Source organism: Maylandia zebra, linkage group LG5, assembly GCF_041146795.1.
Source record: "Maylandia zebra isolate NMK-2024a linkage group LG5, Mzebra_GT3a, whole genome shotgun sequence".
Lineage (NCBI taxonomy): Eukaryota > Metazoa > Chordata > Actinopteri > Cichliformes > Cichlidae > Maylandia > Maylandia zebra.
The window spans coordinates 31,771,539-31,797,447 of NC_135171.1; the positions used below are offsets into that span (position 1 = coordinate 31,771,539).

At 41.2% G+C, this 25,909-nt stretch overlaps 1 protein-coding gene across 8 annotated transcripts in view; it reads left to right on the forward strand.

Moving 5' to 3' along the window:
- Positions 1-25,909, forward strand: part of LOC101473100 (plasma membrane calcium-transporting ATPase 1) — a 131,900-nt gene that overhangs the window by 46,601 nt on the left and 59,390 nt on the right. For all 8 annotated transcript variants that reach the window (XM_076884215.1, XM_004547402.5, XM_076884213.1 and 5 more), the window contains one exon: positions 9,574-9,987. In XM_076884215.1, coding sequence (XP_076740330.1) covers positions 9,792-9,987 — 196 coding nt within the window. In that variant the 5' untranslated portion in view covers positions 9,574-9,791. The remainder of the gene's footprint in view (positions 1-9,573; positions 9,988-25,909) is intronic.

The window sequence follows — 25,909 nt, forward strand, 5'->3', positions numbered from 1 at the left end:
AAGCTTTTGATAAGAAGCTGAGTGATTTACAACATTAAGAGTTACAGTTGCTAGCTTCTGGAGTTTACATTTACAGCCCTCTGTGTTACTTCCTGTCCTCCACCCGTGTGTTTAGCCTTGCTGCATGATTGCATTTCCTGAGATAAATTGTGGTCTGCCTGCAGCTTAGCTTAACTTTCAAAATAAAATGTAAGCAGGGTTCCTTCCTGTCTTCGCTTTGGCCTTTGGTGGGTTAATTTGTGTAAAGGGAAGCATTAAGTCTAATTAACAAATCTGACTGCTTTTTCCTGTTATTTTCACTTCACTGCTGATGATTTCAGACCTCCGGGCCATGCCAAAAATTTCTCTAAGCAGGAAAAACACTGTAAACATCAGCATCATTTTGTCTAAGGCCAAAGAGTAGCGCACAATGACTTCATTAAACTGCAATGAAAAACATTTTTCAGACGAGTGTGTTAAAGTATTATGATTGATTGGTTTTATTTCTATCTATAGGCTCAGAAACTAGATGTGCAAAAAGCTGTAAACAGAAAGGCACAGTCCTGTAAGATAATCAATATCAAAAGAGTTAATGGCATTGGCTGAGACAGAGCAGGCTGAAAACAGACTTTACTATAGAGCCCTGCTTCTGAATGGATATGCTTATCAGCCTTTGTCACAGCCTTTAGCCATATCCTCTATCATTCTCTGACATGTGATATGTCCTTTTTCTAGTTACCTGCTTGATCTTTGACCTTATATATTATAATATTCTTGGTAATAAACAACCTATAATGATACATTTTCTAATCTGTGTTCTAGCTATTTCATCCCCAGCAGCCTGAATGGGACCTGGCAGCAGATCGAATCAAGCATAAAACATTTGTGTATTTTCTGCATCACCAGCTGAATGTCACTTCATGTGATTTTGTAACTTGTACTGTAACTTTATTGCGCAACTTCCTTCTCTAGTGTTATACGGCTCAATGGGCTAAGAATATAAAAAAAAACCCCAACATTTTTCTTCTGCAGAGAATCCGTTTCGCTCACGGAACGTACAGAAAACGAAAAAAAAACCATCAGTGAAAATGTGGGAAAAACAAAACTCTGAACATAACTGGCTTCAGATCAGGTTATAATGAGCATCAGCTGCTTTGATAATTAACCAGGTAAAAGAGATGCAAACGTGACGATGTCTGTCAGTTTATCCTTTACCTGACTTTGATTAATGGCGGCATTTCAGAGTGACCCCAAACGCCTCATTAATGCTAGGGGTCAGTTTTCTGAATTTGAGGTGACTTGTTTTATTTGTATCAGTTAATTAAGTACGTTTCAGAAAATGGTGATACTTGGTGGAGCTCAGATTGAGCAAATGTCTTCCACGCGTCCAACAAACACAGTTCAGCATCTGCACTGCAGAAGTCTGCAGTCCCGCCAATAATTTATTCAGGAGTCGCGCTGTCTAGATAATTGTGTCATCTTGACGGTGTTTCTGACGTTTTAGGTGCCTTTTTGAACATTTTAACACAACTCTATTGTGTTAATGTCCCGCAGGTTTCTTTATAATAACAATGTGATGTCAGTGCGTGAGTCATTGTGCACCTTGGTTTTGTTTAGTTTAACCAAATGCAGTTAGAACTGCCAAAACATGAATCCAATCCTCTCTGAGGCAGAGTGTGTCTGCAAACTGTTTACATGTGAAAAGACGTGCCTACATGTTTATGTTTTCAGGTGTTTTCCAAAACATTCTCAGAAATGGGCTCCAAAGCGAGACTCGTTTATGAGAATATTTATTCATAACCAGCTCTGCAGTCTTTCAACTGCCCTCAGTTTTTGAATAATACTTACCAAGTTATAAACACGGCGCTTTCTCCATCTCCACATGATGTGAAAGTGGGATGCCTCGCTTCTGTAACAATTGGGTTCTTGTACTATAAAGTGTTTTAAGGCTTCTTCAAACCACACATATAATCCAAAATAGTCTTTTTTTTTTTCGCTTTCCACACACACAAGCTTATGCTATCGCACATGCATATAAGTTGAGTGGCTGGCAACATGGCAACTACAGCATAATTTAATCTGCAGTAAGAAATAGATAAGACAGACAAAGAACAGACACACTGCCTCTCATGCACGGAAACTGGTTGTCTTAATGCCACGTTGATGCTCCATCTATATTTAGATGTCTGCTCAAAACCTCTTGGGACTTTCTTATCTTCTCTTTGTCAAATATTGAAACACGAAAATGTTGGATTATTTCAGCTGACAGCATTCCCACTGCATTTCCAGAGGAAATGTTTAGTAAAGGTTCTCCACCAAACACTGGATGTTAACACCTTTAAACCTTTAACTTTCAATGGGAATCGGCCCATTACTGTGGCAAGGAAAGCTGCCTGGAAATGAATGCATGTTCTCTCTCTTTTTTTGTCTTGCAGTGAATCAGGGCTCACAAACATACAGAACAGGTTTCAGAGATATCCTGCGGCTGCGTTCAGTATGCAGACAGACATACTATAGGCATGCCGCTGTCATGCATATATGAACAATGTTTGTTGCCCAGTCTCTCAGATACTATCTTTCTATGAATGATCTCTGTGTAGATGAACAACTTGCAAGGGCATGTGCAGTTTTAGCAATACTCTCACGAACACATCACCTGTTTCCAGTGTAGCATTTGGTCATAATTTGGTTACTACCAACAGGTGACGTCTTGGAAACTTTGCTCTGTGGTTTCAAGATCACCAGGCCTTCTGCAGTGTTGCAGAACAACATAAAAACTAACATATCTGTGACATCATATCTAAGTCTGGGTAATGCTATATCGAGTCATCAAAAGTAACATTTTTAGAACGTAAAAATAACGCATTAACATCATTGTTTCTTTTAACAGTGCTGCCGGGTGTTCTTGGCCTCACGTTAAGACTAAAATCTGAATAGTACTTGCATAATGAAAGTAATTCTTTGGCCTTTGTGCTCAGTCAAAACTTAACTTGTTAACACCTGCAGTTCTGCATTTAAGGCAAAAATCATAACAATTATAACTTGAAAACTTGGAAAGACGACTTAACACTTTTCCGTTTTTAATCAAATCCATGACGTAGTTTGGATGTCTAGGAAAGTCATCTTTCAACTAGTTCTTGCCCAGTGGGTAAATTTCCGCCTAAATAACCTGCTTTTCCTTTAGTGTTGATGTGAGTGTCATTAGATCACTAACTCTTGCTTACAGTTTTTAATAACTAGCTTCCACCTAAAAAGATTTAAAAATGTACACTATACTCAGTAGTCTAAATTAAGTGTGCGTTTTCTGTCTGTGTGTATTTATACTTCTATATTGTAGATGTGCTGCAGCCTCCAAAATGATCTCGCAGTAGAATTAGCACCTCTTTAAAACTGTTACTCATTATAACCTTCATGAAAAGGTATTTAAGAGGATTGTTGCATTAGTTTTAGCTAATAATAAACCGGCACACAAGTGTATTAGAAAGCTACTTCTCATTCCAGCTGGCACTTGGCTAGTGGAAATATTTCATCACCAGTAATCTGAGAAAGAACTGGTTTGTGCGAGTGATATGTAAGTGTGCAGGAGGATTAGCTTGTGTATGTTGACCTGATCGGACCTGTCGGTTTTCACATGTACATTATTCTGTGCAGCTTGTTTGTAGTTGTGATTACACATTGGAGAATTTTCCAGCGTTAGCTAGTTGGACCTGTGTTACAACCTTGTGGTTTTGTGATTTAGATTTTACAAATATATTCCATTCCCATTTGGCAAGTGGTTGTAACATGTTAGGGGCGGGCTACTTTGCTTTTGTAATCTATTGTTTAGGCTACACGATATCGATGTAGGGAAATGAAAATGGGTTTCATGCAGTGACTCTCACATCATAATGGATGGAAGCTAATGCTGCAGCTGCTCGAAGACTTTTTGGTCGTCCACGTGTTTCTCTAACCAGCTGGTAAGGTTTTTGTAAGTTTTAGTGATCGTTTACATTTTTATAATTCTAAAAACAGAGATTGGGTATTTGTCAGGCATTGTAGTGGAGGACTTACTGTCATGTAGACATGCTAGTCTAATAGAATAATACACTAGTTTGAAGGAAAAAAAAACACAAATGAGCTAAAAAATAAAAATAAATACAATACTAAATAAATTGCCTTTTTTATTTTAGTTTGTTTTTCAGGACAGAAATGTGAAGTTTTTTACTTCACATTTCTGTCAGTTCACTTAAAAGTTTCCACACTCCTGCTGCCCGCCTTTATGTTTAGTTTAGTTAAATTTAATACACTTAGTGATTTCCAGGAAAAGAAGATGTTTACACCAACTAGCAACTCAGCAGGAGCAACTCGGTAATCTGTAACACCTCTCATTACAGATTACAGTAAGAAAAAAGCAGGATTTTATGACTCCATAATCGCCTAATCTTACACAAACACTAACGCAACAAACAGAAAATCATGTAGTTTGAGCCGGGCATTACATAATTTACTAACCCTGAATTAGCCCCAACCACAAATGCTTGATTAGTTTGTTTGTTTGTGCAGCAGCAGAGAGCAGATCTAATCAAAACTGAAAATGATCAAAAATGAACCACCAGAAGAGGATGCAGCGTTTCACTGGCTCTCATCTCTGTATTGATTTGTGTATGTGCAAGTCATTTTTCCTGTCTTGCTCTCAAACACAAGAGGTGAAAATCCCATTTCTCTCCTGACTGGCATGAGGATTCAGGAGGATTTTTTTCTTGTTGTTTTAAAAACTTTCAGTTGTTATTATGTTCTTGATTTCATTTGAAATCTTAGATTTTACTTTAGATTTGGTTTCCAGAGAGAGATTTTGTTGTTAGCGATAGATGAATTTGTCAGATGCAAGATGCTATAAATTAAGAATCAGCATTAATTATACATGTGTGTATTGACATATACACATCTCAGTAAATTTATATACCAGTGCTTCTGCATACTGCATGTCTTTTGTAAGTGCCCAGTATTGTTTCAGTTATTTTTTCCATTTTTCTATTCTAGTTTCTATTTCTATTTGTATTTTAACTGAAATGTGTCTCCCCACCCAGTTTTAGTCGTCAGTGACAATAACATGGTTTCTGGCCAACTTCTACACTAATATTCAGTAGCAAGCTGACCTGCACATGAGCTTAATGGCTCTGCAGCTTGTTATGTATGACAGTTATCAGATGACAGCTTCTGTGGGTTACAATGCCTTTGCAAAGCAGATGAAACAAACCTATTTTTTTCTGCACTGTGACAGTATATGCAACCTGGTGGTGTATCTTCGTGTCATCACTTTGTTCCCCCACTTATGTTTGTGATAAGGAAACAACTTGTTAAAGCCTGACAACCTTGCAAACACTCAGTGACCTGACAGGCTAGAAAATGTGTGTTTTGTTTGAATGAGCAGGTGTGTCATTAGGGTTTAAGGTCAAAATGCTTACCTTCGAACTGAGCTGGGTGTGGTTGTATAGTCAACAAACAGAAGGTGTATGTTGTTTGTGAAACTCCACCCAAAATATGTGGGTTGTGCAGTTTTGTTTTATTTCCATTTCACATTCATGAATGAGGGACTTTTATTAAGTAACAAACATTAATGTTCTGACTAATGTTGCTGATTATATCCATGCTGATAAGACGGTCATAAAGCTTCTGAAAAATACTGCTATTAATAGGAAATTGATAAGAAACTGAGCTATGAATTGCACACTGAAGCTCTGCCCATGTACATCAAAACACACTAAAAGCACAACATGGTAACTCATTTGGTTTCTTTAATGCACATCTGAATAATGAATGTAAACGTAGATATTCGATCTTTTTTAATTAAATAGTCGCACATTTCATCCTCTTATTGCCTCTGTAATTAAGTAATCTCATTATCCATAATTAACACATTCCATCACAGTGACATCATCAACAATTTCTTTAATAACTTAGAACAAACAAGCATTCATTTTATTACGGCGTTCTTATGTTGCGACTAATGACTCAAAAATAGTTACTGAAAACATGAAACCGACTTACGGGATTGTTAAATTATCTGGGAGAGGCCAGTGCCGTGTGAAACTGTGGCGGACATTAATATAAAGCGTGTAAATACAAAAAAAAGAAAAACACGAGCTTTTTCTTATTAATATTTTCCAGTTAACAAAAAGACCAAAAAAAAAAAAAAAAAAAAAAGCGAGAGATGGGGCATAAAACAAACTCATCCAGCTCCTCTTTTTTACTTGTAAAAGTGCAGCAATCATTAATAAACGTTGACACAGATGTTGACACAGATAAATCTGTAAACTCTTTACGGCAATTATTTACAATTTATTCAAATCAACTTTGCAAACATGTTAATGTAATTTTGTTTATTTGTGTAGAATGACTCGATATTCTACTTTGTGAAGGACTGCACAGCATCTTTATGCGCCACGTTATTCTTTTTCATTAGCTCTGTAATATTCAACGCTGCAGAACAGAAAGTTTTCTCAAATCTGCCACTGATCAGTGGCTGTGACGAAAGCGGGGAAGGCCCCGTCCCCTTAGGGGGATGTCGATCAAACTGTGCGCACACGGGTTCAAGCTCAGGCTAAGCTGTCACTGTGAACGCTGGCGTTGCTCTAAACGGGAAGAATTTGGAGTCAACCCAAAGTTGAACATTACGCAGGACGTGGTGAAAACCCTCACAAAGAAAACCATCACACAGACTGGGAAAATGTTTATTTAATATGAATTATCTGGTTTTATTCCATCCATCCACTCTTAATATTTATTTTGGATATTTTTTATTGAAATAGAGAGTACCCCTGGATTAAGGGTAAGGAGCAGTAACTAATAGATTTAGGTAAAAAAATGAATTTTTAATTAAGTATATAGATGAGCTGCAGTCTATTATTAGCCTGGTAAATGCTGAACCATGAAATAGCTGCCGAACTCATGTATGAAATATGATACATTTGGCGTTACAGGATTAGGTTGTAAAGGGGAATACGTGAGTGGAAGCAGATATCTGGCATGAGAACAGCAAAATGTCAGTCAAAAAACTTGACTTTTACAATTTAAATGATCCAACTGGAAATCTGCACCGTGTGCAGTTGTCATAGCACAACAGCTTACACTGAGACTGCACCTCTTCTTCTTCAATCATTAATATGTCTAGTAAACTTTTCTTATTTCCTGTATTGTGGCCTGTAAAAAGTAATGCCATTGTAGTAGATTTTAAAGTATCACATTGCAGATATTGCACTGCAAACGTGAGCAGGGATAGCTCAGTAGGTAGAGTGGTGGCCCCATGATCGCAAGGTCGGGGGTTCGACTCCACTGAACGGCTACCCTGAGGTACCCCTGAGCAAGGTACCGTCCCTACACACTGCTCCCCGGGCGCTGCACTGGTGGCTGCCCACTGCTTCACTGGGTGAATGGGTTAAATGCAGAGGAACTATTTCCCTATGGGGACTAACACGCACACTTTACTTTACTTTACATGTCGAGAAAGAAAAATGTCTTTGATCCTTGTGAGCTCTCGCTCGTACCGCCACGCTGATGTGGAGTGAGTCTCCCTGTGCAGTGTATTTTGTTTCAGGTTGGGAAAATTTGCATTATGTAAAGTCATACTGAGATGGCCATCAGCAATTCCTGTTTGAACAACAATCTCTGTCTTACATTTGATACCGAGCAAACCATGTTAGGATTATTATAAAGACTTCAAACCAAATTTCTGAAGAGGAAAGCATCACGAATTTTTTTTAGCATTTTTACACAATAAACATTTAACTGTCTCTGACTTGGGAGTCCAGATGCCATCGAATGTAAATGAGGTCTATACTTTGATTAGACGTTCAGTTGGTAATTTCTCTAAGTGAACCAGGTGCCAATTATTGCACAGCGAGCCAGCTGAAGCTCCCACTGTTATATTAAGCATTCACCAGAGCTTTGAAATTGTTCTGTCTGTCCTCCTCAGTCTGAGAACCACTGACCCAAGCATCATCCTGCAACACCTGTACCAAAAACCACCACTCAGAAAATGCTTAACCCCGGCAGTAATGGTAGTACTTCTCTAACAGGGTCTGTGTGTGTGTGCACGCGCTCGTCCATCAAAGAGCGCTAAACTGCGAAAAATGGAGGACAGCCTTTGATGTGCACTTACATAATCTGTAGCGATGGGCTGGAGAGTCAGAGTTTGGCCAGACACACATTTTCACACTCTGACCCAGTGGATATCCTCCATCTCATTGTCTCCTGCTTGATGCTGATTGGCTCTCAGAGCTGCATTGCATTTACAGTGACCTCTGGCTCTTCATCTCTTCATCTAGTTTTTCCTAAACTCTTGATTATGGCATCTAATCTTTTCCTGATTTGTAGTCTGTAATTAAATTTGCTGCCTGATATTGTTTTCACAGATGCTTCAGTTAATGAATTCAGAGGCCAACTGCTGTCTTCAACTGCTGTGTTTTATTTCACTGTATAGCTGTGCTTTTGCACACATAGTAAGGCTGAGAAGAAGAGAATATGTGAATAAATCAAGGCCTGTGGGCCAACTCAAACCCTTCAAAATGTTTATATGGCTCACATATAATTTCAGTGTTGACCAAATCTGATCCACCCCGTTGTAGCTGTGGTCTACACACACCAGTGTAACCGAGGGGGGTGAGTCTTCTTCCACTTTTTTTAATTATTTCTGCAGGAATTGGCCAGTTGGTGTGGCAGAGGAAATGGAAAGCTCTTTCTGATAGTAATGAGTAAATGTTAACTAAGGTGGAAAAATTGCCACTTGGGGTTCAGGATTTGCCCTTGGACCCTTTTTCAATGACACAGTGGCAGTTCTGTAGCATCAGATTCAGAATACTTCATGAATCCAAGAGGAAATTATGTAAATTATGAAATTACTATGATGGTACTACACCCACTGGCAAGCAGTAGTAACCCTACCATACAATGAGGTATTTATTTTATATGGCACAGGTGTACTACGTGATCTTGACTAAATGTTATAAAGGCTAATAAATGTTTTTGTGTGGCCTGCTTCAGGGCTTTAATGTGAAGAACTAGCAGAAGACATACATTTTCAATGAAGGTAAACCTTGTCAACAGACCGTATCTGTCCAGCACTTGATTTCGTTCTCATTTCCCAGTGTGGTTGTTAGTAAAACTACATTTGACACCCTTGATTTTGAACTCAATCCACAGCTGTTTGCAAGGAAATAAACTATGACTCCCTCATAAATACAACAAAAGACAAAATGCTGCTTTTTCTGACCAGAGTGATAAACTCACAGCATATGGTTAATGGAGAGCAGATATTTACCAAATAACCACAAGTCTCACAGGAGCTGCGCAAACTGATAATAAGTTTATATCATAACGACCTCGGTGATTCAGGGGACTCCTTTAATAATCTAAGATGAGAAAATCTCTTCTCTAATTGGGCAAATTAGTCTCTCTGCTATTAATTAGAAAGATTACTTCAGGAGTCCCTTTAATTTATTTATTTCTTTATTTTTTATGTGTGCTGCTTCTGATGCTGGGCTGGTACGTCTTTAGACAGTTTCCACTCTGGTTCTGGTTTCTAAACAACTGTTTTCCTGTTTTCTATTTTCTCTGCAGAGTAAAACCAGCAGAACATGTTTACTCCACTGTTTCCATAGTTACTGAGAGGAGCATGCACGTCCAGAGAAGGCTTTAACGTCACAGTTTGTCTCCTCCGACTGCCATCTAAAAGAACTACACTACCCACAATTCCTGTGACTAATAACATAGCCAACGTTTCGATCACTACAAACAAAGACAGTCAGAAGAACGACACTGCTGTGAAGAGGACCACCATGGCAAACAACCCTGCAGACCACCCTCCGGGGAATTCGGTTGCTGAGGGCAACCATGAAGGGGACTTTGGGGTGAGCATGGTGGACTTGAGGACCGTGATGGAGCTGCGGAGCACTGAGGCCGTCAACAAGATACGGGACACTTACGGAGATGTGCAGGGCATCTGCCGCCGCCTGAAAACATCCCCTATAGAAGGTAAGACCGGTTCAATACACACAACCAAACCATTTAAGTCAGTGGATCTGAAACAGTTCACAACCTACAATTTTTATTAGTCTGTGACAATAAAAACAAATGATCCAAGGTGAATTAGATTGGCAGTGGTCACCGTTATATCATCAATAAATACTTTTGGAAAGTTTTCCCTCCAGAAATCACATTTATTCTGCTTAACTGCTTAACTTCTGTCAACACGTGTTAGCTGGGATAGGCTCCAGCCCACCTCTTCATGACCCCATATATGGTGTTATGTACTAAAAAGTCTGGAAGTTTTTTGTTTATTGGAACCTTGTGTACAGTCAAGAAAGTTTGCTTTTGGTACCTTAGAATGATCTAAACAGTTTTAATGAAGATACTTTTTTATTTCAAACAATGTCAACAATCATGGGTGATAGTGTTTCGAAAGGTTGGCTCTGGATCTGAACAACAGGTAGTTAAAGCCAGAAGGTTGTACCATTTTAATTGACTGTACGAGATTATTTAGTATGCTTAAAAAAAAAAAAGAAGAAGCAATAACTGTCACGGCTGGCGGAGTGAGCCGTGTGGAGTGGAGGAAAAGGAGGACCCAAAATGCAGCAAACTGATGATACGAGTGAAGTTTATTTACACGGTGGCAGTGGCAAAAACAGGCAATGAAGCATGAGTAATGACAAACCTAAACTGGGAGAAACTAAAGAGCAAACCTGAAATCTTACAAAACGGAGAGCGGAGCAGAGAGACGCAGACCAAGGACCAGGATACCAAGAAACACAGACGAGCCGACAACGAACACAGACCGACACCCACTATATATACACACACACACACACACACAAGGTAATCGGGTAATCGCACACAGGAGGGAAGAACAGCTGATCTGAATACACATGATGACTGGAGGACACAAGCTGAACACAATGACAACAGACACAGACTTTCAGAACAAAACAGGAAATCTAGAACCCGAACCGGACACAAGGGGGGAGGACACAGAATAACTAGAACAGAGGGAAATAATCACAAAACACAAAACGCTGGGTCAACGACCCAGGACCATGACAGTACCCCCCCTCCAAGGGCTGGCTCCAGACAGCCCAAAACAAAAACAGACGACCAACCCAGGGCGGGCGGCGGGGGCCCAGGACGGAGGGACCAACACAAGCTCCAGCGAACCGAGAGAATTGTCCAAAACAAAAACACACATGCTGGAGCACGAGAACAAAACACAGTTCAGGAGGCCGGCCCGGAGGCTGACAACTCAGAAGTCCAGGACAGTTCATCTTCTGAGGCCGGCCACGTCGGCGACGTAGATCCATAAGCCGACCGAGCGGAAGGCAGCGGTGGCGGAGTGGAGGCAGTTCAGGGGGCCGACCGTGCACACGGCAGCGGCGGCGACGGGGAAACCGTTCAGGCGGCCGACCGTGCGGACAGCAACGGCGGCGACGAGGAAACCGTTCAGGCGGCCGACCGTGCGGACAGCAATGGCGATGATGACACAAGTCTGGAGGCCGACCGCGCAGAAGGCAGCGGCGGCGTCTAGGAGGTCGTCCATATTGACGATGACGCTCCACCAGCGGCCTGGTAGATGACCGCCGATGTCGAGGCGGCAGTTCGGGACCCGAAGGTGGCGTGGCCGTCGCAGCACCAGACGAGACCGAAGCAGCGGCTGGTCCAGGCGCGGCTGAAGCTGAAGCAGAGGCCGGACCAGACGAGGCTGAAGCAGAGGCCGGACCAGACGAGACTGAAGCAGAGGCCGGACCAGGCGAGGCTGAAGCAGAGGCCGGACCAGGCGAGGCTGAAGCAGAGGCCTGCCAGGCGAGGCAGATGACGAGGCTGAAGCAGAGGCCGGGCCAGGCGAGGCAGATGACGATGCTGCAGCCGGGCCAGGCGAGGCAGATGATGATGCTGCACCGGGCGAGGATGAAGGCTCGGAGGCTGCAGCTGGCGAGGATGATGAGGCTGCAGCAGGCGACGGCGTGGAAGCCGGAGACTGTAGCGCTGCAGGCGTGGAAGAAGCTGCTGCTGGCCGTGGCGTGGATGAAGCTGCAGCTGGCGAGGATGATGAGGCTGCAGTTGGCAGCTGGACGGGCTCCTCGGGCCCTCCAGCTGACGAGGCATGAGGCTGGCTAGGTTCTCCTGAACCTCCAGCTGACGAGTCTTGAGGCTGGACGGGCTCCTCGGGCCCCCCAGCTGACGAGTCTTGAGGCTGGACGGGCTCCTCGGGCCCCCCAGCTGACGAGTCTTGAGGCTGGCTAGGTTCTCCTGAACCTCCAGCCGATGAGTCTTGAGGCTGGACGGGCTCCTCGGGCCATCCAGCTGGCGAGACAGGAAGCTGGGCGGGCTCCTCGGGCCCCCCAGCTGACGAGGCAGGAGGCTGGACGGGCTCCTCGGGCCCCCCAGCAGGCGAAGCAGGAGGCTGGACGGGCTCCTCGGGCCCCCCAGCGAAAACAGTCTCTGGACCAGTGGGCACCGGGGCCCCTGGAACACACAGGTCAGAACCAGTAGGCGCACAGGCCTCTGGCAGGCACAGTTCAGAACCAGCAGGCGCACGGGCCTCTGGCAGGCACGGGTCAGAACCAGCAGGCGCACGGGCCTCTGGCAGGTACGGGTCAGAACCAGCAGGCACACGGGCCTCTGGCAAACACAAGGCAGACTGCAGCTGCACAGAGCATTGACCCAGCTCGGGCAGCGACAGCCGGATACAGTCCTCAGCTGGCTTCTTAATCTCCAGGGGTCCAGAGTCGGCCGGGGGCTGGGACCCAGCCTCTGGGGAGGCCCTGGAGTGTGTCACAGTCTCTGGGCTGGCCAGCTTTTGAGGACTGATTACAATATTATGTGGTGTGTCTCTCTGCTTGACATGAACAGGTGAAAAATAGTTCTTTCCGGGTTGGATGGACTTAACTTGTTGTGCAGGAGGAGTTGGTGACAACGATGGCTGAATAGGTGATAATAAGGCGGATGAGTCTCTTGTCAACTGAGCTATTGACTGAGCTATGGATTGTAACCAAGTGTCTAATAGGTCTGGCTGTGACTGTAATGGGGGTGACGGTTGAGTGGCTAACTGAGCTAGTGGCTGCTGGGCAGCTAACTGAGCTACCGGCAGGGCAGCCGACTCAAAAAACACAGCCCCGGAATAAACAGACACACAGTCCAAAACAGAAAAAGGGTCCTTTTCACTCACCACAGCTGGCAGTTCCAAAGTCCTAGTCTTCGGCTGTGGGGTGATGCGCCGACGGCGCAATCGTCGCTTCCTCCCGGGCAAAACCTCCGGCGGGCCGGGCAAAACCTCCGGCGGGCCGGGCAAAACCTCCGGCGGGCCGGGCAAAACCTCCGGCGGGCCGGGCAAAATCTTCGCCGCCGGGCTGAGTTGGGAAGCGGTAGCGGCTGGTGGGTGAAGGTGCAGTTCGTTGAGTATGAAGTCCTGTGAAGAGAGTCCAGCAGCCAGGAGTGAGCAGAGATGAGCTGCTGTAGCCTGGCTTCTACAGCGCGGAGACACTCTTCCCCCTCATGCTCGAGCCATAGGTTAACCAACCTGGAAACAGAGTCAATTAGTTCCTCCCGAAGCTCCTCGGGAGGTGCGGATGCCGCTGGGTCCATGTTTGGTCGGCTCGTACTGTCACGGCTGGCGGAGTGAGCCGTGTGGAGTGGAGGAAAAGGAGGACCCAAAATGCAGCAAACTGATGATACGAGTGAAGTTTATTTACACGGTGGCAGTGGTAAAAACAGGCAATGAAGCATGAGTAATGACAAACCTAAACTGGGAGAAACTAAAGAGCAAACCTGAAATCTTACAAAACGGAGAGCGGAGCAGAGAGACGCAGACCAAGGACCAGGATACCAAGAAACACAGACGAGCCGACAACGAACACAGACCGACACCCACTATATATATACACACACACACACACACACACACACACACACACACACACACACACACACACACACACACACACAAGGTAATCGGGTAATCGCACACAGGAGGGAAGAACAGCTGATCTGAATACACATGATGACTGGAGGACACAAGCTGAACACAATGACAACAGACACAGACTTTCAGAACAAAACAGGAAATCTAGAACCCGAACCGGACACAAGGGGGGAGGACACAGAATAACTAGAACAGAGGGAAATAATCACAAAACACAAAACGCTGGGTCAACGACCCAGGACCATGATAATAACTACACTTACACCAGATTAATCACACCCAGAGTATTACGCAACTACGCTTCACGTGGTCTGATGAATGACACACCCAGGCCCAGTACATTTCTGCTCTTATGTTTACCTTGAGATTTGGCAGCACACAGCTGAACCTGCTGTAAGCATGAGCACATGAGCCAACACAACCAGCTCATGTACTTGTTCCTTGTTGGAGTGTTGTGGAATCGCCCTTTAAAGGTGGGGACGGGGCAACCTCCATCTTTGACATTCCTAACAGCATTTAAGTCAGACAACACAAATTCTGGGATTTTAGGAGCCCTAAAAACAAAGACTTGGAAACTGCTTACTCTGTTAAATTGAAAAAACGCAGGGATTGTGTTTCAGTCTGGGCAGGTGGCAGTGGAGATCTGTACCATACACGCTTGTTCTTCAAAAAGGGCTTCTTGTCCTTGCCTTTCACAGTAAAAATCCTGGAAATACACAGTATGTGGCTGTCTTAATACACCATATTTTGCTGCTAAGCAACTGAAAGACATGGGTCACATCTTCCTATCAGATAAACCGAAAAAGAAAAAATGTTGATTTTGTAATGCATGTACAAAAATGACGATAAAACCTTTAATTAGTAGCATTAAATAGATGGAAAAACATACATTTAAGAAATTATTTATTAATTTACAGGAGGAATAAAATCTTAATCTGTAGCTACTATTTTCATGACATTATGCACACTAAACATTTTTTATTAGTACACATTTATAAAGAGTGATTCTAATTGTGAACATAAAAATTGTACTTCAGTTCAAGCTTTTCTTCATAAATCTCTGCATTTAAGAAACACAAAGAAAGAAGCAAGCTATTGCAACAGAAGAAACCAACTTTAACAGTAGTGCACTAATTAACAGCGGTGACGGGACGTGGCATTTTTGCTGTGTACTATTAGGATTAGGATTTGTTGGGTTTACGGTTGATTCGATGACCTTTCCATTCCTAATCCATTGATTGATATTCTGGTTGGAATCCGTAGTCTTTTTTTATAATCCTTAGTTAGGATTAGGCAATAATCTGTGGTTATGGTTAAGAAAGATGTTAGTTGTCCAAGTTTTCTTATAGCCAGAGTTATGGTTGTGGAAATTCAGGGGAGGTCTGGTCACACTGCCAAAAGTAATGGATTGGACTGAAGGCTATTATTGCAGCACTTTTCCCCTCGTGCAAGTAAAGCTAGCGATTGTCAGACCAATGAGAATTTAGTCTGATAAGATCAAACATGATGAGACTGCAGCCTTATTCAGCAACTCTGAAAGTGACTGTAGCTGGCAGGGCAATAAATAATACTGTTTCTCAAAATTCTTGCTCAGGCATATTGATGGAAGTGCATCAACAGTTACATTGACAACACAAGTAGAGCAGGAGATAAGTGTGTGTGAGCCACGCTTGTTTGGTGAAACATGGATACCCTCGTTATTTTGTGCTAAAAGATGATCATTTTGGAGCTCTATGTGAGACCAGAAAATGGCCGACATGTGGCTGTTTGTTATGTCTCTCTCCCACTCTCATCCTTTGATCCCTCTGCGTTTGTGTATGTGTGTGTGTGTGTGTGTGTGTGTTTGTTTGTATGTGTGTGAGTGTGTTTGCAGCCACTGGTCCATTCCAGGATTGAAATTAGTTCCAGCCCGTTCCCCTAATGGCTCCATAGATCATTGCTCCGTTCCATTTAGTAATCAGAGGACAGCTGTAGTCGAGTCCTCCACGCAAGAAATTACTCACTTTAATGAAGAAAGTGTAATTATATTTTCACTGCAGAGGGGGGAGGGGGTAAAAAACAACAACGGGGAAATCTGGATGTAAGATTTAGGGCAAACACGCATGAAATGAGACTGTTAGTGTGTTACACTGTAAAGACATCAATCCAGGTTTATTAGTAACATCATGTCCTACATGAGCATCTTTTTGCCATCTAAAGGGCTCCTGCTTTTCCTGTGGGGCAGGGTTATATCATACATGGTCAAAGTTTCTTCATAAATGCAAATTATCCCCCTGAACCTAAATCTCAGGCTTCAGCCTGCTCCTACTACTCACTGCTACAGTGAGAGCAAATATACTTAACCATGTAAATCATGAAATAATTGACAGTAAATTCCATTTTTTTTTAAAAAAAACAACAAAAACAAAAACTGAGCTTTATGACAATTTAAGAAAAAAAAAGGTCAATTGTCAGACAACATTTTTGTGTATTTATTGGTCAGTTTGTTTGTCTTAATCAAACAATCACATATAAGGGAGTTAGAGTTAAAAAACTGACAGCACATAGCCTGACGGTGAAGTTGCTAAGCATACCGGTAGGTCGAATGCCTGTTGGACAAAAGGGGGCAACAAAGTTCATCAAAAGGGGAAAAAGCACAAAAAAGACAACAAGGGATAACAAAAAGCATTAAGAGAAGCGCAAACAGCAGCAGCAGCAGTGGACAGTTTACATTGTTTTTAAGACTGTTTAACTTCAAGATGGAGAATTTCTTTATCTGGAAACCAAAACTAGCACAAAAGTGGATAAGTGGATCCCACAGACTAGTTGTTTTTGACGCTGCTTCCTAGACACATGATTTTATCTCACACTCATAAGATGTCCAAGAAAATCTCACACCAGATACAGGAAAACACTCAAGGCCTGTACTTTGTGAAAACAGTGATAAGTTGAAGTGGCGTTTTTTCTTTTCTTTTTTTTTCTGACATCAGGCTTCTTTTGCACCAACAGTAGTCCATAAACATCAGGAAGCACAGAATAAAGTTCATGTGCTTAATTTGCAAATGTGCACGAGCCTGGTTAATAAAGAGACTCGCCAGTGAACGCAGCCTAATCCTGGTTTGACAAAACGTTAACAGGACACTGCACACATTTACGCATATGGCACTACAGCAGTGACTGTTATTTATTCAATTATTCCTGACACACAGAGAATATAGGTCAGGGCCTAACCTTGAATCACAGCCTACTAAACCTGAAACAGGTGAGCTACAGCACAGAGTCACCGTGCTACTGTTGAGTCCTTTTACACAGGTTCAAGAGTCCTGAGACTAAAATGAAAGACAAATCCATCCATTTAGTGTATTCCACAAATGACTTTTATTTATTTATTTATTTTTCTGTTACACAGTCAGTATTTGCATTAGTGGCTGTTGCATCTATAGTGTTGATGGATGTTTACGTAACATGACTTCATAAATCATAAGGCTTTAAATTCAGTGGTTTAAAGCCTTTGGTTATTCAATAAAACTGATAAACCGGTAAAACATTTATGAGATTTAGATTCATTTATATCAATTATGTATGATTGTTCCAGTACATCATATGAGTTTCTCTTTGTGTGTGTGTTTCTGTGTTTTTTTTTTTTTTTGTTAGTGGCTAAAATGACACAGGAAGTTCATTGATACCAATTAAAATACATTTAGATTCATCGTAACTGATATTTGAAACCTGCCTTAATATGTTTATCTCAGATTCACAGCTCTGATTGCAAGTCTTTAGTACAAGTGTTATTTGGCAGTATACGCATGGTTTAAACGGCAGTTTGACTGATTACTACAGCTGCAAGGTGTACAATGATATATATAATATGTAGCTCAATGAAATCAACAATTTATGACAAAACAAATACCTTAAAGTAAATATGGTGTTATTTCTAATTATATAAATGTATGTTGTCAAGTCCCTTCTATATATAGTAACCAGTTATCCAATCCTTATTTATTTATATACTCCGCACCGCTGCATTGTTGCACATAAACATCAATATGACATATGTCCTGCTATTGTCTGTCATGTTGCTGTTTTTGGTATTATCTGTTTTCCATGCTGTTAAGAACATTGAGAGCAAAGAAAAAAACGATCCCGTTTCCTTGAATGTGTCCACCTACTTTGTCAAAAAAAAGCTGATTCTGATGGACCAGTTATTTGAAATTGTGGTTCAATACAGATGCTCACTTTTAACATGAAAACAAAGAAATCTCTGAAAGTCTCTGTCCCTGAACGTTTATTCAGGGAAGCTGCGCTGACAACAGATAAACATCGGCTACCTCATTTGTCGATACGTTTCTTTCTCTTACCCAGGCTGATACAGGGAGGTGCTGTTATGTGGCTGATATATCACCCCGTCCCTACTTTTTAAAAATTCAATAAACCTATAAAATGTAGCCTAAGTAGTGAAAATGTTTAAGCTATGAAACAGAAAAGCCCAAGCCTAATCATTAAGGTGGCTGTGGTAAAGGCAATGCATTACTAAAACTGTTCTCTGAGATGGACCGACCCTAACTAATCTGATAATTTCACATGTTAAACTAGTGGACTCACCTACTAAATGTTGTTTGTGTCACGGTTTATGGTTGTTTCAGTGCAGGATTTAAAGTTTAGTGCTGGATTTTGACAGCACTGCTACACTGGCTGAACGTATCACAGTTTCCATCCTAATAATAAACTCCAAATTGATTTTACAGTCTGCATGGCAGGCACAGAGTTTGCTGTGGGAGTACGCTGTATTGATAAATCCTCTTTTACCGCTCTCCTATTCTCCATCTAGAAATGTGAACTATATACCATAACCATAGTTTGTTAGTTTACATCGAAGCATTCAGCTACCCAAGTGGTAGATGATGGAAGCCTGTTTTCTGTGACTCTAAACCAAAAATGAAAAGCAATACTGTGATATACACCAAAAACATATACAGAATTAATAACTTACCACGCATAGTAAGTTAGAACTAAAGGGAAACTGCAAGCTTTTTAGGTTAAACAGCATTTTATTTGTTAATATGGGTTTTGTTCCATGTCAGGATGTTGTAATATCAATGATACAGTGGATGCGCAGTGTCAGAGGTGAGGAGTTAAATAGTGAATATTGTGTGTTTTTTGCCCCTCAAAGCATGTACATCTCATTTATTGTGTCTCTGTGACAGAAGGGAAACCTGCATGAAACCTGAGTCACACACAGGGGTTGTCTGTTTCTCACCTTAAGCTAATTTTCTCACATTGATCGCATGATTTCTTGTGTTGATGTAAACAGATCTGGAATGAGCCTCAGATGAATCATGCTTCTCACAATAGAAAACCTGTTCCTTCTCTCTGATAGCCCACTGCCATGCTAACTAACCTGATTAGCTCTGTAACAGCTCAGTTCGTCGTTATGTTAGCAGTTAGAGATTTCACACAGTTATATTTAACCACATGCGAGGCGCGTCTTTAGCAGCTCTCTCTCGATGGCTATGATAGATAGTTAGATGCTTCAGTCTGTAAAACCAGCTCATGAATGGACACAGACACAGACCTCGTCATCCTGAGTTGAACCTGATCATTAACACACACAGACACACACACATCCTAAAACCGAAGGCTCAGCTGCAGCTGTGCATCCTGTTGGTTAATGTGTATTGATTAATCAAAGTCTGAGTGTGTTTCATGTTGCGATGACATGCAGCTTTTGAACATAACACACGGAGCCAGATGTAAACTTTATAAAAATACACATGCGGGCCTTAAAATAAGCCTCTATTTTAGGAAAGTGCCACTGAGCAGCAGCGTTTTCTGTCACTGTTCAGGTGAGAAGAAGACAGGAGATAATTCCCTTTGTATTTTGTGTCATCGCTTTTTAATAGCTTCAAGAAATTAGAGCTGAAAGTGGCAGATAAAAATGGATTTAAAGAGTTTCTTACTGTGGCATCAGCTAATGATCAAATGTTCAGTTTCATGCTAATTTTGAAGCGCAAGCGGCATGGAAGTCACACAGATGTCTTCCTGTTTATCTTGTGTACAAATATCGGTCTCATTTGAGAGCCAGCAAAGGCGAAATGCAGTTTATGGTGATGTGAGACAGCTGGAGAAAGTGGAGCCAGAGAAGAGCTGCCGTTGATGACTGATGAATGACTTAAACAATTAACTTAACATCAGAATGGCTTTCTGATTAGTTAACTGCTTGTCAAAAGCTCCGATTGGTCGATTTGTGCTGCAGTGAATCAGTCACGTCACTTGAAGTCTATTCAATAACAACAGAGATGGGGTTTTGGAATGAAACAAATTGTTCTTTTATTCCCGCTGTTAGTGTTAATCTTTCTTGCACAACAACCCATTCCCAGCTTGTCAGTTGATGCCATTTTGTCAAAGACCACACTAGGGCGGCTCATTTATGCACACTCTGCTCTTTGGTAACCAGGTAATGATACTAGGGAGATGGTTCTGTCACACCCGGTAGTCATTTTTAAACATGCATTGTTGCTCTCACCATTTTCCCAAAGCTAACCAAGAGTTTTTAGTGCCTAAATCTGACCAGTGAATGAAGCTGAAAGTCTATTTATGTGATAACCTACACAAATCACCATTGCCAGGATTTGCAATTGTACGTGTTGTGCCTCCAATTTGCTGCCGAAACACTAGCTGGGGTTGTAGTTTCTCACTTCCAGCCTATTAACAAAGATTAAAGGCAGCAGATGAACAAGTAGCTGGATTTTCATGCAGAATTTAATGATGGTACAGGGAATGATGGCACTGAACAGTTGTAAGTAGTAGTTCTTGCAGAGTAAGCTTTTAAAGGGTTTGTCTTTATAATGTTCCTGTGGTGTAGTTCAAGTGCAGAAATGTTAGTGGGTGCTTTTTTTTATATTTTTGACCATTTTATAAACAAAAATGTGCTTCAAGTTTGAGAACATTGAATCATTTTTAGAAAAACTCGTCAAAAATGTAGTCTGGTGATGGGAAAAAAAAATCACCTCTAGGTCAAATCCCACCGTGTTTTGGCCAAATATATATATATTTTTTAAAGTGTCTTTAATGTATTTTTCAGTTTCAGTGTGTTATTCTGCACTCATGAACGTGTGACCTTTACTGTTGGGTTTTTCAGATATAACTTAGTAGGAGCGACAATAGTGTGACCTTGACTGGTTCCCAAATAATCTGATTTCCAGAAGCTTGTGAAGTTTACCTAACTGTGGTTTTAGATGACTTATCACTCAATGGAAAGATTTTATTTTGGGCTCATGAGCTGTAATCAGTTGGTTCCTCCACCCTCCCTCTCACATACAGTGACTGAGAGCAACTAGAAATGGAAACAAAATGAAATAAAACTATATCATGATAAATAAAGTAATATTTTTTGTATTAGTCCTATTTATTGACTTTTGTCCGTTTCTTTGGCTTTTGGAGCTGCATGGGTTTCTCTAATCATAATCAAAATACTGGCACTCATCAAAATAAACCACCAACTCCTGAGAAGATAAGTTGGAAACCTAAAATGTTTGGTGGGTGCGTATTTCCTGTGTTCACCTCAGCCATATCCTGTTTGCCGTAATTGACAAATGAACATTGACAAATTCAGAAGCCACCCTCTTGCAGGGCAAGTGGATCCAAACCATGCCAGGAGAATGCCACACTAGTGCAGTCAGTTTTATTTGTAAGACCAAAAAAGTGGACCACATCAGTCCAGCTCTGAGGTCCTTACACTGGCTGCCTGTCCGTCAGAGGATAGACTTTAAAGTTCTGATGCTGGCCTATAAAGCTCTGAATGGTTTAGGACCAAAATACATCAATGACCTCCTGACCCAGTATGAACCATCCAGATCCCTCAGGTCATCTGGATCCGGTCTTTTATCAGTTCCCAGAGTCAGAACCAGACACGGAGAAGCTGCATTCAGCTTTTATGCTCCTTATATCTGGAACAAACTCCCAGAAAGCCTCAGATCAGCTGAAACACTCAGTTTATTTAAATCCAGGTTGAAGACTCACCTGTTCTCAGCTGCATTTGAATAAAGCACCAAATCCACACTTTAAGCTTAAATTTCAAAACTTACATTTAACTACTGATTTTATCTACTGTTCTGATTTTATCTGTTTTGATTTTATATACTGTTGTTTGTTTGTTTGTTTGTTAATTAGTTAGTTAGTTTATTTGCTTGTTTTATTCAATTTTAAATCATGCTTTTTATTTGTTCTTGTTTCTAATGTCTCTGTAAAGCACTTTGAATCACCTTGTTGTTGAATTGTGCTATACAAATAAACTTGCCTTGCCTTGCCTTGCCTTGCCTTGCCTTGTAGACCTCAATCTGACATGTGAATTTCGAAGAGCTTCATGGGGAAAACTAATAATTTAAAAGAATAAAAGGACATAGGTTGTAGGGGTGGGGGAAAAATCGATACTGTGTAGTATCGTGATATTTTGTTTGCTAATAATGTATCGATACAGGGACAGCAGAAATCGATATTTTGTTACAAAAAAGGTTTTTGTGGACTGGAACTCTGACTTCAGAGCATTTTGATCCTTTTTCTGAGCAAGAATCCTGACATTCCTTCACTGTCCAAATGTGTTTAACTTTTTTTTTGGCAGCAATAAACATGACAGTTTACTTATTTTAATTTAAGACATGTTTTATTTTAATTACGTTTAAAACTTTTTTTATTTAATGTAAAATCATATTTTGTTTTAATTTACTTTCAAATTCTTCAGTTGCTGAATGGGCTGCATAGTTTTCATAAATTGCATAGTTCAGAATAGCTATAATTGTACCAGATGGTTGCATTCAGTTAAGTTGGACTAGACTGTAATACAAACCGTTCAGTTTGTCAACAATAAAACTGACTGAAATGAGAAACTGAGTGTGAGACTTTGATACTAGATAAAATGAATATTGATAAAGTTTACCTTTATGTACAGAATCTGAATATCGCAAAATATTTTTAAAAATTGCAATAATATCGTATCGTGCGTTAAGTATTGTGATAATATCGTATCGTGGGATGTATGGTGATTCCCACCTCTAATAGGTTGTTGGAGTGGACAAAGGAAGAGCGATGTGGCAAGAGAAAACAAACTCAGAGATAATAAAAGTAGAAAGCTGACGTGATATTGACGTTGATATTGACACAAATGCTCTTTTTGACCTGAATACTAAATATGGGAGAACTCACATACTGGTTATTACAAAATGGACTTAATGGTTTATTCAGTATGACTCAAATGAGTGACTGAGCAGCTGAAGGCGTCAGGAAAGTGTTTACAGAGGTCGAGTCCAACGGTTTTTTCCATAGACTTGTATGTGACAGGAAGTTGTTTCTCTTGTGCAGGTGTCACCCCAAGGTCAAATAATTCATTTTTAATAATGCAGATTTAAGGTCTTTCTGGTTTGACACAATTTGTCAGACCCTAAGCTATGTCATCTTCTATGATAGTCTGTGATGCAAACACTAGTTAGATGCAAGATTAAAGAAGTAGATGTTTAAGAGTTTTTTAAATTATCAGTCTAGTTTGAGGAAAGCAGCACCAAATGTTGGGGGCATAAACGGCAAAAGCTGCATCCCCAGTTATTCTCCTCAAGGAATACCAGATCTCTAACAGTTCAGTCATGGAGGATTAGGAGTGCAACTTTGCACATGAAGTGTCAGACAAACAGAAATGTTACATAGCCTTTAAATACGAGCAGAAGTATTTTAAAATCACGCTTCCAGATCCCCTCATTATGGTGTCACCTGTCTGTGTGTACTGTGAAAGGGCTAATTATCAGCCACAGTTCAGTTCTGAGCTTTATGTAAATGAATTCCCATACACACACACGGACACACAGACTCACACACACAGTGTACGTGTTTGTAGGTTAAGAGGTTTCTCGGCCTGCTGGTCTGTCAGATCTTTTTGAACTCTTTGGTGCAAGAAGTCAGCACCCTATCAGAGTTTCAGTATTAGCTGCATGACCCGAGTCCTATTCACTGTCTCTCACACACACACACACACACACACACACACACACACACACACACACACACACAGCCTCAGGACATCCATGTCTTTGCCAATTCAAGCTGAACGCTCCTCTAAGCAATCAGCAAGAGGAAGAAAGCTACAAAGACACTCTTCTTTCTTTCTTTCTTTCTTTCTTTCTTTCTTTCTTTCTTTCTTTTAGTTGAGACGTACACATTTAAATACAGTGTAAGTCATTTTGCAGCATACCAGGTCTCTGGTTTTGTTCAAAGAGGATAGACCTGAGGACTTATAAAGCTCAGCCTTATGTCATTCTGCAACAGAGGATGCGAGTCTGTGTTAAAGAGAAATCTATCTCCTGTAGACACTCGTCTCTTCATACCGGTGATATGGTCATCACGGTCATCATTCTCCATCTCTGGCTTAGCCTGTGAATGAAATGCTTCAGGTGAACTATTGGTCCTCCGTTCAGCCAGGATGCTTTTATCTGTCACACATTACAATTTATTGCTCTCATTAAATTTAAAAAAATGTGTTGCTGACAACAGCAGGTGGAGTTAGTTTGGGCAGATATTGGATTAAGCTATAACCTCAGGAGGGTTAAAAATGGCATGCTGAAGTGCCAAAGAACTTTTTCAGTGGCCACTTGAGGCTGGCTTAAATTATATTGAAGCTTAAAAATGTAAAATATTAGGGGTGATGCAGCTTTCAGAGACTGGTGGGGGAATTTCCTCTCTTAAAACACAATACAATTTTCTTTAATTATCTTATTAATTTTTTAATAATAATAATAATAATAATGGATTGCATTCGCTTTGAGGGCCTCGAAAAGCAATCGAGGCCCTCAAAGCGCTTTACAATTCCACTATTCATTCACACACTGGTGGAGGCAGCTACAGTTGTAGCCACAGCTGCCCTGGGACAGACTGACAGAAGCGAGGCTGTCATATCACGCCATCAACCCCTCTGGCCATCACCAGTAGGCGGTAGGTGAAGTGTCTTGCCCAAGGACACAACAACTGAGACTGTCCGAGCCGGGGCTCGAACTGGCAACCTTCCGATTATAAGACGAACTCCCAACTCTTGAGCCACGATCGCCCAAATTAGCACCCTGTTTAATAGCCTTTCACATTAAATCAGACGCACCTTATTAATCAAAATGGTTAGCCAGTGCTAACAATAGCTGATAGAAATACCACAGCTGTACAGTTTTAGCTAATGTTTGCCATGCAACTGTTTCCAAACAACAAAGAAGTAAACAAACAAAACAAGATGGTGAAAGCATCACAGCTGAACTCTAGACATCTTGACATAGTTGCTCCTGTATTTTATGCAGTCTGCGTTAAATGTTTGTTCTGCATCCACATCTGTGCCTGTTTTTGCTAGTGTTTGCTGATGTGCTTTCTCTTTATCTAATTATTAAAATAGGCCTCATTCGGTCACCAGGCTCCATTTAAGGTGCTGTTGGCACTGAAAGAAAAGTGGTTCAGAGGATGCTTGAGGCCTCAAACAATGAAAGAAACATCCAGATTAAACAGGGCTTGGTGATGGCTTTAAATAGAAACTTGACCACCAAATAAAACTGCATTGTACAGTCAACCGATTGATATCTATTCCTGCTCTGTGGCATATACAATATGAAAAATGCTGAGCAATGACACAAATTCTGATTTTACTTCTAGATAGCAAGAGAAAAGGAAAATAATAGCAGGCATTACAGTAGCAAAGTCCTCAGCATGCTTGTATTTCTAGAGGAACAGTGACTAAAGAGACAAATGCTTTAACATCTATGGAAAAGACATCAGTAAAAACAAATTTTATCCATGTTTTCACAGTGACCAGGGTTATTACCTCCTCAATTCTTTAAAATGTACTTACATCCCACTATAATAACAATTTCTCACAATATGAGGCCCTTCTCTACATTATATCAGAAAAATGTGTTGGTGTTATTACGCAAGGAAACAAACAGAAGGTAAGTTCTTCATCAGAAGAGAGAAGATGTAAGAATCCAGGACATG